This window comes from Camelina sativa, chromosome 13, assembly GCF_030686135.1.
Source record: "Camelina sativa cultivar CO46 ecotype springtype chromosome 13, ASM3068613v1".
NCBI classification, from domain to species: domain Eukaryota; kingdom Viridiplantae; phylum Streptophyta; class Magnoliopsida; order Brassicales; family Brassicaceae; genus Camelina; species Camelina sativa.
Window position 1 is genome coordinate 8,052,357 of NC_141892.1, and position 11,803 is coordinate 8,064,159.

General features: G+C 33.4%; 2 protein-coding genes and 1 long non-coding RNA gene across 3 annotated transcripts; 1 reads left to right on the forward strand and 2 right to left on the reverse strand.

The window, feature by feature from the left end:
* Positions 1–735: 735 nt before the first annotated feature.
* On the reverse strand, positions 736–4,658 carry LOC147929300 (uncharacterized). The gene is made up of 3 exons (XR_015578495.1): positions 4,458–4,658; positions 1,094–1,162; positions 736–945 (listed from the first exon to the last, which is right to left on the reverse strand). It is a non-coding gene; the product is annotated as an uncharacterized LOC147929300 (long non-coding RNA).
* LOC104738054 (uncharacterized) lies at positions 1,873–3,089 on the forward strand. The gene is made up of 6 exons (XM_087482326.1): positions 1,873–1,937; positions 2,007–2,131; positions 2,205–2,289; positions 2,371–2,500; positions 2,574–2,767; positions 2,888–3,089. The coding sequence occupies exons 1-6, from the start codon at positions 1,873–1,875 to the stop codon at positions 3,087–3,089; spliced, it is 801 nt and encodes a 266-aa protein (XP_087338452.1).
* Positions 4,659–5,671: 1,013 nt separating the features above from the next.
* Positions 5,672–10,280, reverse strand: LOC104736030 (ARF guanine-nucleotide exchange factor GNL2-like). The gene is made up of 3 exons (XM_010455943.2): positions 9,595–10,280; positions 8,974–9,503; positions 5,672–8,890 (listed from the first exon to the last, which is right to left on the reverse strand). Exons 1-3 carry the CDS (start codon positions 10,093–10,095, stop codon positions 5,770–5,772), a joined length of 4,152 nt encoding a protein of 1,383 aa, XP_010454245.2. The 5' UTR covers positions 10,096–10,280; the 3' UTR covers positions 5,672–5,769.
* Positions 10,281–11,803: the final 1,523 nt, after the last annotated feature.

The window sequence follows — 11,803 nt, forward strand, 5'->3', positions numbered from 1 at the left end:
TCTTATCTAATACAGCAGTTAATTCGGTGTCTAATATCCATATATCCATCCATACTAGGTAATTATTAGCCAAATGCGAAATTTATTATTTACTATTATTTTATTTGTAATGCTGTGTTTTAGATAATCCAAATGAAGAAAGATACATTAGTAGAAAATCTGTCATACATGAACGATGAGTCAGATTTTGAAGTGTATTACATTAAATTTTAAAGTAGTCAAAATAATAACAAAGGTCTTAAATGTTAAATTTAATTATTTATTTCCATTAACGACAAAATAATATTTTCTTCCAATATTAGATTATTACAATTTCTTATTTTTTTATTTTTATTTCAATGCTAAATTGTTTCTTCACATATGTATATTTTGGAATACAATATTACAGTTTCTCATTATATATTTTCTAATAACTTACATAGAAAATTTATATATTTTTAAAATATAAACACTAGAGTTTACTTTAATTCGCTTAGTTTCCCATATATGAATCCCAATTTTTTTTTTTAACCATTCATAAATACAGAGCAATTCACCAAACCTGAATAGTTTGCAGATTACGCCTAAAAGCTGCATAATTTTATATGGCAATCACGCCTAAAAAATGAAAATTACTTTGGTCATTGAATTACATTTGGGGTTGACTTAGAAAGGATTATCTATACTATTAAAAGGGAAGCATTTTTTTTATAAAGAGACATAGAGTTTGAAATTATTACATGAAATGCCATTAAAAACTGAATAGAGATAACATTATAAAAGAAACCAAACAGATTTATAATGATAGGCAAACAGATTTCTATTTATAGGATCCAAACAAAATTAAAATCAAAAAACATATACAGTATCACGTCAGAATCAGATAATACTCATACTTACCATAACCAGTGAATCTGTTAAACGTATCTATTCCCCAAAATTAGTTACAATAATGGATCCGAAATTCTGCAAAATTAACAACACAATATCAATCTGTTAAATGAAGGTTGCCTAAAGATGAAGATGGTATATTCTCTACCAATATTTTGTAGAGAATAATAACAAGTCGAAATCAGCTAAACAATATTTTGTTTACTAAATTCTATCTACTTACCAAATCTTCAAAGATAATACAATCAAATCTTCAATACCATGGTATATTCTCTACAACATCCCACAACTCCTATAAAAGCAGCGTCAATAAGACATAGGTTGACACATTTCCAATACTACAACCAAGAAACCTTTCATTCCCGAAAAAAAAAAATGGCTGCTCAAAATGATTTCACAAGTCTTGCTAACATCAAACCTTTCAAGACGACTTGGAAGATTCAAGTCAAGATTGTGCACAGTTGGAGGCAGTACACGAGTTTCTCGGGAGAAACCATGGAGATGATACTCACAGATGTTGATGTGAGTGTATTTTACAAGATTTGATAGATTAAAAACATATGTCATTTGGTTTCTTACTTTCCAGTGATATTTGATGTATTTTTCCTCTTCTTATTCATATAGGGTACTCTGATTCATGCAACAATCAAAAAAAATTTGGTTAACAAGTTTTTCAGATTGATTGCATCCGGAGAGTGGAGGATAATTGAGAATTTTTAGTTGACAAAATCCATGGGAAAGAACAGGGCAACGACTCATGCATTCAAGATGTCCATAACAAACACCACAATCATTAACCGTTGTCCTGCTATATCCGACGATTGGTATTTGGATCTGAAAAGCTTTGAAAGCATAACTGCTGATGAAGGACTTAATGACAATATCTTAATTGGTATGTATTTTCATATAGATTTGCGTATATACGAGTAGTGCTTTATGTTGCTGACTTTATAACTATGTAACGTTGTAGATGTTCTTGGTCAAGTCGTTTACATTGGTGCTATGATAACTCATGATATCAATGGGAAAATATGCAAGAGGCTGGAAGTTGTTCTCAGAGACACAAGGTGACACAAACTTTAAGCTAATATTTTGTTTTTAAATAAGATAACAACTTACTTATCTGTTTTTAACAGTGACAATTGGTTGTCGTGTACTCTATGGGGAAGATTTGCTGATACCATGTGGGCAGCTTTTGAACAAGCTGAGGAAAGAATGGTTACTTGCTTGCTTCGTCTTGCGAAGATCAATACGTTCAATGGTAATATCAGATTCTTATATTTATTTAGCTAACAAGTATACTATGTTATATTAAAATAATATATCCATCTCAGGTCAGAGATCCATATCTAATGCATTTGATATGTCATTGCTAATCATCAATGCTGACTATCCTGTTGTGCAAGATTTCGTGTCCAGGTTAATCTATTATCAAACTCAGCTGTTTCATAGTTTTTAATTTAATATTTTTAATAACCAAATATTCTGAATTAAATGAAGGTTGCCTAAAGATGAAGTAAGAATCACTGTTATTCAACCAAAAACAGTTGAACCAAAAACTGATAAGAAAGTGGACTACTTTAATCGTTTCGAAAGGAAGACCATTTCTGAGCTACTTGAAACTTCAATGGTAAGTTATATGTGTATTTGCAAAATTATTTACGGTATTAAGTAATAATCAAATTTACCTACTGTAATCATAGGAAGGGAAGTTTAAGATAACTGCTGCAATTTTCAATATCGACATGGATTATGGTTGGTATTACTTCACTTGTGTCAAGTGTGACAAAACTGTCATGTTGGTTCCCAAGAAAGAGAACGACCCTAAAACAAAGATCAAGAAACGCCTGTTTAGGTGTAAAGTGTGTAATGAGAACACAACTAATGTGCAGCCTAGGTAATAATCATGTTTATCGATTACTCTATTGAAATCAATTTTTTGTGTTGAGTTAATAGAACATACTATATGAGCCGATTACTGATTAAACTAACCCAGATCTTTACTTATTTCTAAAAGGTACAAGTTGATTCTCTCTGTTATGGATCACAATGCTGAAACCAAGCTAATGTTGTTCGACAATAATGCTCAACTTATCGTGAATCAAACTGTGGGAGAGATCTTGGCAGGCAATTTCCATGATCTTGGCAGGCAATTTTCAGAGTGGATCCTTGCAGTTGGTGATGGAAAATCTCAGAGCCTAATGATGGAGAAGTTATGATTGATATTCCTGATGAGTTTCTAATAACTGATGCTAATGATCCTATTGAAGTAATTAGCAGAGAGGTTTATGGGGATCCTAAAGCTTTAAAGGATGAAAAAGATCCAAAATTTTATCAAGAGAGGGCTATTTTGTATACAACCAATGAAGATGTAGGCATTATCAATGAATATATGCTCGACCAACTAGAAGGTTAGTATTCTTACCAAGTTTGATGGTTTTATAAATCTTCTTTAATTTATATTCAAATTCATAAATCACATTATTATGAATGTAGGTGAAGAACGAATTTATCTCAGCTCAGATTCTATAGATCCATCCAATCTTCGCTCAACAACCAATCCTGTGTTGACCCCGAAGTTCTTAAACAATATTAAGGTTTCTAGAATTCCAAATCATAGAATCAGGTTGAAAGTAGGATGCCCTATTATGCTACTTAGAAACATAGATGCAAGAGGTGGCCTAATGAATGGTACGAGGTTACAGATTAAACAAATGACAGAGTTTGTATTGGAAGCTATTATTATCACAGGTGATAGAGTTGGAGATAAAGTCTTGATTCTGCGGATACTGCTAACACTGTCAGACACCAAGCTTCCTTTTCAGATGCGGAGAAGACAACTCCCATTAGCTGTTGCTTTTGCCATGACCATAAATAAAAGTCAGGGACAATCTCTCGGCAACGTTGGTATTTATTTATCCAGACCATGTTTCTCTCATGGGCAGTTGTATGTTGCTATCTCTAGAGTTACTTCTAAGAAAGGATTAAAGATCCTTATTGTTGACAAAGATGGGAAACCGCAGAAGAGGACAATGAATGTAGTATTCAAAGAAGTTTTCAAAAACCTGTAGCTTATATCGGAGAAAGCATATTGGATCATGCGTATTAGGTATTTATAAGAATCTTTGAACTTAAATATAAGCATTTCATTTGTTTCATATTGATATATGTTTCCGACATTTAATTTTTGTTACAGGGGTTGTCCTTTTAACAGGTACTTTACAATAAGAAGCGATGAATGATGAAAACACTGATGTTTTCATCATTAAAATTTTAAAAGATTGAAACAGAGGAAGGCTGAAAGGAGGAAAAGAATGTGACAAGAATCTGGATATCATTTGGTTGCAATCATCTATCCGTGATTTCTGAATTTTATCTTACTACTTTGGGAACTTTGATTTGTTTTTGAAGTTTTTATTTTCTATGACTATATGATTATGCACAAGGAAAGAGTTTTTCATATTTGAAAAGATTGTAAAACTATAGTCTATTCAATTCTAAACAGAGACTTATGTTCTGTTTAAGTGATTTCTAAACATTTTCTTAAGAAGTAGCTAAAAAAGAAAATAAAGTTTAGAATGACTAACCGATAAACGGAGTTATCTTATTCGCAGTTTTATGGCGACACACCGTACTTCTAACCATGTTGAATGATGAACCTGCATATAGCATAGTTTGTTAAAACAGACCAGAAAAAACCAGCAAGCATTACATATCAAAACTATCAAATAGAAAATTATAATCGATTGGATTGAATATACAGCTTAATGGATTAACAAAGTCTTATCTGTAAATATCTTCTTCCTGGCTATTTTTGTCTTCTATTTGGTTCCATTTTTCCCTATACTAAAAGAAAGAAATGAAATCAGACAAACACCCAAAATTATTGAGTTATAAAGAAAACATGTAATAAGAAACATAAAGATGATCTAATGTAACAAACAAATTTACAAGGAACTAAAATGATCTAAAAATAGTATTGGATAATATCAATATTTTCTTCATTTTGCCAGGCAAACATAACAACAATTTCACACATCAGAATCATATATTAAACGAATCTAACTAAAACAAAGATCCAGAATTGAGTACGGCTATGATATTATCCACAAATTAACAACGAAAACTTGCAGAATATTACAGAAACTTTTTTGATAAATTCATTCAAATTTTGAATAAGAAAATTTGAATCGTCTGAATCAAACAGCGAACACAAATACCAATCTTGGCTTACCTAATTCGTTTTGGGTTCTTTATTTGCTTCAACTTTCAGATGGATTCGATGCTAATGAAGATTGACTCAAAGATTTTGGTTGTGTAAATACAACCGATCGGTTTCTACTGTAAAAAATAGAATCTTCTCCTACACATTCCTTTTGTTTCGTATTCCCCAGAAAAAGAGCTTCTATGTGGGCCATTAAATACATAAAACGAGGCCCATATTGCTCATGTCCAACAATTATATAACATGTTTTATTGACCACGATTGGGCCTTATTTTATTTAAACCTGATCCAGTATAGTAAACAAACCTGAGGAAAGTTTATATAAATAATTAAACATAAATACAAAATTAAATAATGAATAATACATACTACAGACATTACTACCACTAAATTTTAATTTACAATATGGATAAGATTGTAAGAAAAATAATTTACATAACACTATCAACAAGTTCAAAAAAATAAAAATTCAGAATAATAACAAGATATATATTTCTTTTTTTTTTCAAAAATACTAATTTATGAAAACATCCCCGCATGTATGTGCGAGTTCTAATCTAGTTACCACGCTTGGAATTCGTAGAAAACATAATGAAAATTTCATTGGCTTTCTTAAAGCTAATTTACAAATTATAATTAAAACAGAAATTATATCTATATACAGTAGTACAAGTCTAAATCTCTTCATCGGGAAATAACTTATCCTTGAGTGATGGAGCAATCCACTGGATTTGAATATAAGTAATCTCCCATAGGTCATCTTCTTCCTTCTGCAGTAGAATCTCTTTCTCCTTCATGGTACCGATCATTGTGGTCAAGAGTTCAGGCACAACTTCTTGAAGTTTGTTGTCTCCATACTCTCCCAAATCCGCCTTCATACACGTATCCATTCTCCTCAACACTCCTAACCAAAAGGTTCTAAACTCAGCACTTTCTACAATCTGTTCCAAGTAAACCAAGTAGACGTTCATGAGCATTTTCATCGCTATCTTCAAAGTCCCTTCCATGCTTCTCATCTCTCTTTCCGCATTTTCCCGCCTTGAATAGTCTAGAAGCTTCTCATGCAAGTCATCAATTGTTGGGAATATGACATGGTCGATGCAATATATACACCCCGAGGGCGTAAATCCAAGATCTTCATGGCCCATGTTGAAACTTTTTTCAAGAGACGTCACTGCTTTGTTTCTTATCTCTTCTCGGCGTGCAAGGGTCGTTTTTCGAAAAGCCTCAGAGATTTTTAGGAAAAGATGATGAACAAAGTTAACCCCTCTCAAGCTGTTTTCTTCCGTAGATGATGAACTGCTTGTGTTACTCGCCGGACTGTAGCTATTTGAAGTATCAGAAGAGGCTGTTTTGTACCATTTTATCAGCATTGTCACTGACTCTGCCATGAGATCCAATATTCTCAAGTTCTTCTCAACAGAACTATTTCTTAGAGCAACAAAACTGAAGGCACAATCGATGCAATAAGCGTAACTTGACTGTGAGAGATGCGTCGCGTTAACCGACATTAAACTAATGAGAGCATCGACGGCTTGGTCTTTGGTCTCTGGATGTCTTCCACATAAAGAAAGTAGTTGTAAAACAGTTTTCCACCCAATGTTGGTTTGCAGATTACCAGAATAGTTTGTAATGATATTGCTAACAAACTCGGTTATTGAATCGTAACATGTTTCGATAATTTCTTTATCTATCTTCCACATTAACGTTAATGACCTAAAAATCAACTCCTCTGGTAGATGATCTTGAAGGTTAGAAGCAAGAATCTTGATGCATACCTTAAATAAACCTGGAATCCCTTTTTCAACAAACGGAATGGGTGAAAAGAGCGGGAAATTTGCGACATTGAGTAGATATTCATGGTAACTTGGCCAAAACATGTTGAACCGGTGGATGTTAGACAATGCAACAGCTATGATCAAATCCCAACAGAATTTGACCGTCTCTTCCTCCTCTATCGCTGTACTAAACTTTTGTCCCTTTCCAGCAGCTGCGTAGATTAAAGAACGGCCTAGATTCAAGACCGCAACATCTGGCAACATCGAGCTCTTGCTAAATATTTGACCAATTCTGCATTGTTTGATGACTTTAAGATTTTGTTCAAACTCGCTCATTCCAAGAGCCACAGATTCTTCCACACTATCTAATGCCAAGAAGTGTGAGAACCGACCCATAAGACTAGAACCTTGTCTTCTGTTAAACTTTGTGTCTTGGTTCAAAGAATTGTTTATGTCAGGTTCTGATCCACCATTATTTAAGGTCTCATCATCTGTTGTCTCAAACTCAATGACAGACTGTGGAAGAAGTTGAAGCTTTCTGAGTTTCAAGAGGCAGTCCACAATGTTCCTCCACCCTCCTCTGATAGAATCACCGAAGTTGTTAGCGAGTGTGAAAACCGCTAGAGTAGCCATTCTTGGTTTCATATCGTGACTAAATGCGAATAGAGTTTCTTCTGGTGTAGTGTAAGGGTTTAATAACGTTGTGAATTTACAAAAAGAAGCGATGAGCTCATCAAGAATGTCTTCAAGTCCATATTGAGCAACTCTAGCTATAGAGATCATAGCATCAACACATTCATGAAGCACTTCATCATCATCTGAATGCTCAAAGAAAGCAGAAACAGCTGCTATTGATGGACCTGCAATGGTTGCAAACATATCTCTTCCTATTCTTCGATCGAACTGGCACATGCTAAAGGGTTGTGTAGTCTTAGTTCGGTTCATTAGCTCAATCCATCTGTTTGGATTCAGTTCCACCGGCCCTGAATGCGTCGATAGAGCAAATGCGTTGGTTGCAATGGATTGAAAAAGCTCTGAGAGGTATTCTCTTGGAAGGTCATTTCCCGCGTTAATCGCTCGGTTATTGCGTATAAACTCATCTTCTGTCATTTTCTTCCTAACTTGAGGATTATGTTGATCTGTGTTGAGCATTATAAGCGAGTAACACAAAATATGAACAGTATCTTTGCTTGCAAAAATATCACATGATTGTTGTTTGTAGAATCTCTCAGAGAAAGCTTCAATCATACGTTCAATCTTTTGCGACTCTCCCGGTAGCCGAAACGACCCAAGAAATGTCCTCAATGCGGTATCAAGATTCATACCCGTGAACTCAAATGTATGTGTAAAGCGTCTTAGAACACTAAGATGAAATTCTTCTGGATCTCCAAGGTAATCTCCGATCATTGTCTTATCCAAACCCGGTGTAAATCTGAAAAATGAAGCTAGAGCCATTGGATCAGGAGGATCTGAGACTAAGAAGTTATAGTTCAAATACTCCAAACCCTTTTTCTCATCTCTGTTGAAATGATTTGCAGCGATAGCTAGCTTCCTCTTTTGCACTTTCCTAACTCTTATATGATCCACCCATGTCTCAAAATCTTCTTTTGGCTTTTCTATCCAAAATGGTATGTACTCATGAATCTCAACAGGGCTTGGCTTTATAACATTGGATTGATCATTTTCTTCATCACCTTCATCTTCTTCTTTATCCATATTTTCAGCGATGTTGTGAATCAAGATCACAAGACCTTCAAAGGCTTGGATTTGTAGAGAGGTTAAAGGACCAGAGGTAGGGAAGGTGTGCCTGCATAGAACTTTTCCGGTCTCTTCGAAAATATTACGACACATTGGATCACAATCATAGTTAACATAAGCTTCAACTATGAAAGCGGGTTGTCGACAAAAGTTGATTAGCCCTTCAAGAGCAACTTCTTGTAACTGAAGGAAGCCTGTGAGAGCTGTAACTTTCAACAACACGAAGGAGAAGAAAGCTTCAAGTTGTAGCCTCATGAACCTAATAAATCAACTCATTGTTAAACTAAGTTGATAAAGAAAAACATACTTAGGTTTAAATGTAATTAAAAACAGAGGACTTACTTGCGAAGGAAGTGATAGATATTGAGTATACAACTAGAGATCATAGATAACACGAGAGGGCTTGAAGAAGCTCCATAATGGATCAAATGGTGAAACAGATCGTCTTGAACCATCCTAAGAAGCTTCGGATGTTGCCCGATAGCATCACCACTTAATTCAATCGCGCTATTGATTAAAACTAAAGCAAAAATCTGGACATCTTCATCGGCAGTGTGAACATTTGTCCCTTCAGAGTTCTCGACAACCTCAACTACATTGAGCAAAGAACATAAGAAATGGAAAATGTCGATGCAACATCTGATTCCATATCCGCCACTCATGTCGATTTCATCAGTATCAGATTCTGTATCCTCACCACCTTCATCTCCCCGGACATCAAAATCAGGTAATCTAGAGAAGATGATCTGAATCAGCTCGTGCATTGCGTATCTTCCATTTCGTTGCAACAAATCTCCTCTCCCAGAAGATTGTTGTACCACTTGGAAACATGTATTGACGATTGTGCAAACCGCTTGATCTTCTAATAAATCCTGTTTTATTCATAACTCATTAACATGTCTTTTTTTTTTTTAAGACTTAGAAGGAGAAAAAAAAAACAGTTTTGAGGAGGAATGAACGTACGGATGATGGATGCTTCATGATTCCTATTAAAACTTGAAGAATCCTCATCATCACAGCATCTTCGGAAACCAAATCTGTTTTCTCCAAACGACAACTAGTAATCCCCGAAACAATTGAGTTCAAAGCATCTTTAGCACCAGGTGTTTTCTCATCGAAAATCTCGATTTTAAGTATCTTTAAGATGGACGAAAGGGCAACGGCTGTGGCACTAGCCGGGATCTCATCGCTTTGAATAACTTCAAGGAAAGGAGATAAATAAACCGAAGGATCGATGGTGCGCCATTCCTGCTGAGGATTAAAGATAAGGGCTCTAAGAGATTTTAAAGAGTGTTGGACAGATGAATCACAGTGGTCTGTTTCTTGAGGTGAAAGGTAACTTTCAGCAAGGGGTCTACGAATGACTGCAAGAACTGCACCAACCTCCGTGTTGAGCATGCATGATATGCCTAGCTCTTTTCGCTTTGCTTTCACCGCAACTCTTTCCATATCGCATGTTACCATATTCTTCTTACCAACATAAAAGAAAATTATTTTACAAACTGCGTTCTTCTTTCTATTTATTTGTTTTTGTACGGTGTTGCCTTCATAGTGCAAATCCCCAAACTATATTTGGTATGTAAATTTTAGTGGCTGAGACGTAGTGATGGGTGAGTTTCAAACCATTTGTCTTCGCATATACAGAAAACCTACATCATTACCCACCGTCAATTTCTCAATGGCTTAAAATAGAAATCAATGTAAGAAATATAAAATAAAAATTAAGACATTATTTGGAGCAAACGTATGTATTTCGTTACGTCTTAGTATTTCCAAGATTATATTCATATACCACCAAAATTATGTACTCTGATTATTTCTTCCATACTTCTGTTCTGTCTATTCTGTAGGGAGAACTTTTGATGGCTTTCGATATATAGCACAATTTGAGCTTCTTCTAATATATTATTAATATTTATAGTTTAAATTAATTTTGAGAAACTCATCATATATTTATTGAGTGATGAGATACCCATCAATATAGTATTTGTATTTTAAGTAAAAATCTTATATTTATATTTCTTAATAATTTTTTTTATAAACATATCAAATTAAATTTTAAGTATATTCAATTGCATTAATCAATTATATTTATTTATAAAAGTTAAAAAAAATAAATTCATAAATTTTAATAATTTTGATAGCAATAATATTGTCATAAAATTACATAACACAATTAAGTATAAAATTATATCTCTTATTTAACACAAGTAAGCACAAAACTACTTAGTATAAAATTATATAAAATTAAATTAAATTTTAAATTCTCTGTTCTTTAAATAATATGTTATTTTATTAACTAAAAAATACTTTAATATATTATTAACCTTAAGTAATATCAATTAAAATAATATTAATTTAGAATTTAAGTTTATACATAATGGAGATTGATATCTAGATAATTTTATTTTCTGATTTATAAAAAAATAGAAAATAACAACATAAAAACTATTTAATTAATATTTTAAACTATAAAAAATGATTTATTACAAAAAATTGTGAACCAATAAGAACATGTATATATATTTTGATGAGAAAGAAAGTTTCTTATAGGTCTCTCATTTGGGAATCATATTCTAGTTCCGTTCTTTTTTACAGCAAAATAAGTTTATTCATTTAAGTTGAAAACGATCAGGTTTTTTCTCAAGGGAGAATCTGTCAATGTAAAGGAGCTTATTTGGGGATAGAACGACGTGATCGTGCTTTTTTAGCTAGACAGTCAGTACAAATATTATTATAACGTAGAATAAAAAATAATGTAAAAAAAGAAAAAAAAAATATCTCAAAAGACTAAAATCTTCTAACTCCGATGCAAAAAACTTGCATGCTATCTATGTGAAAAAAGAAAAGTGACTCAAACTCTGTATGAAAAGGAGAAAAGCATCACCGAAAACTCTTTAAAACTAAGTAAACGCCGATTCAACCCAAGAATCCAATCAATACCACTTATGATCCATCTACCTGACAAATTAGATAATCCGTTAGGAAGGGGGAAGCCTCCGATGGAGAGTGAAGCAATTGCCGGTCCAAGATTAATTCACGGGCTCTAATTACTCGAAAGGATTATGTTTTTTGGGTTGCATGCTGAAAGATGTCTACAAAATTAATTCACGGGCTCTTGCTACTCTAGTTCCATTTACAAATTATTTTTGAAGCAATATTTGATTTAGTT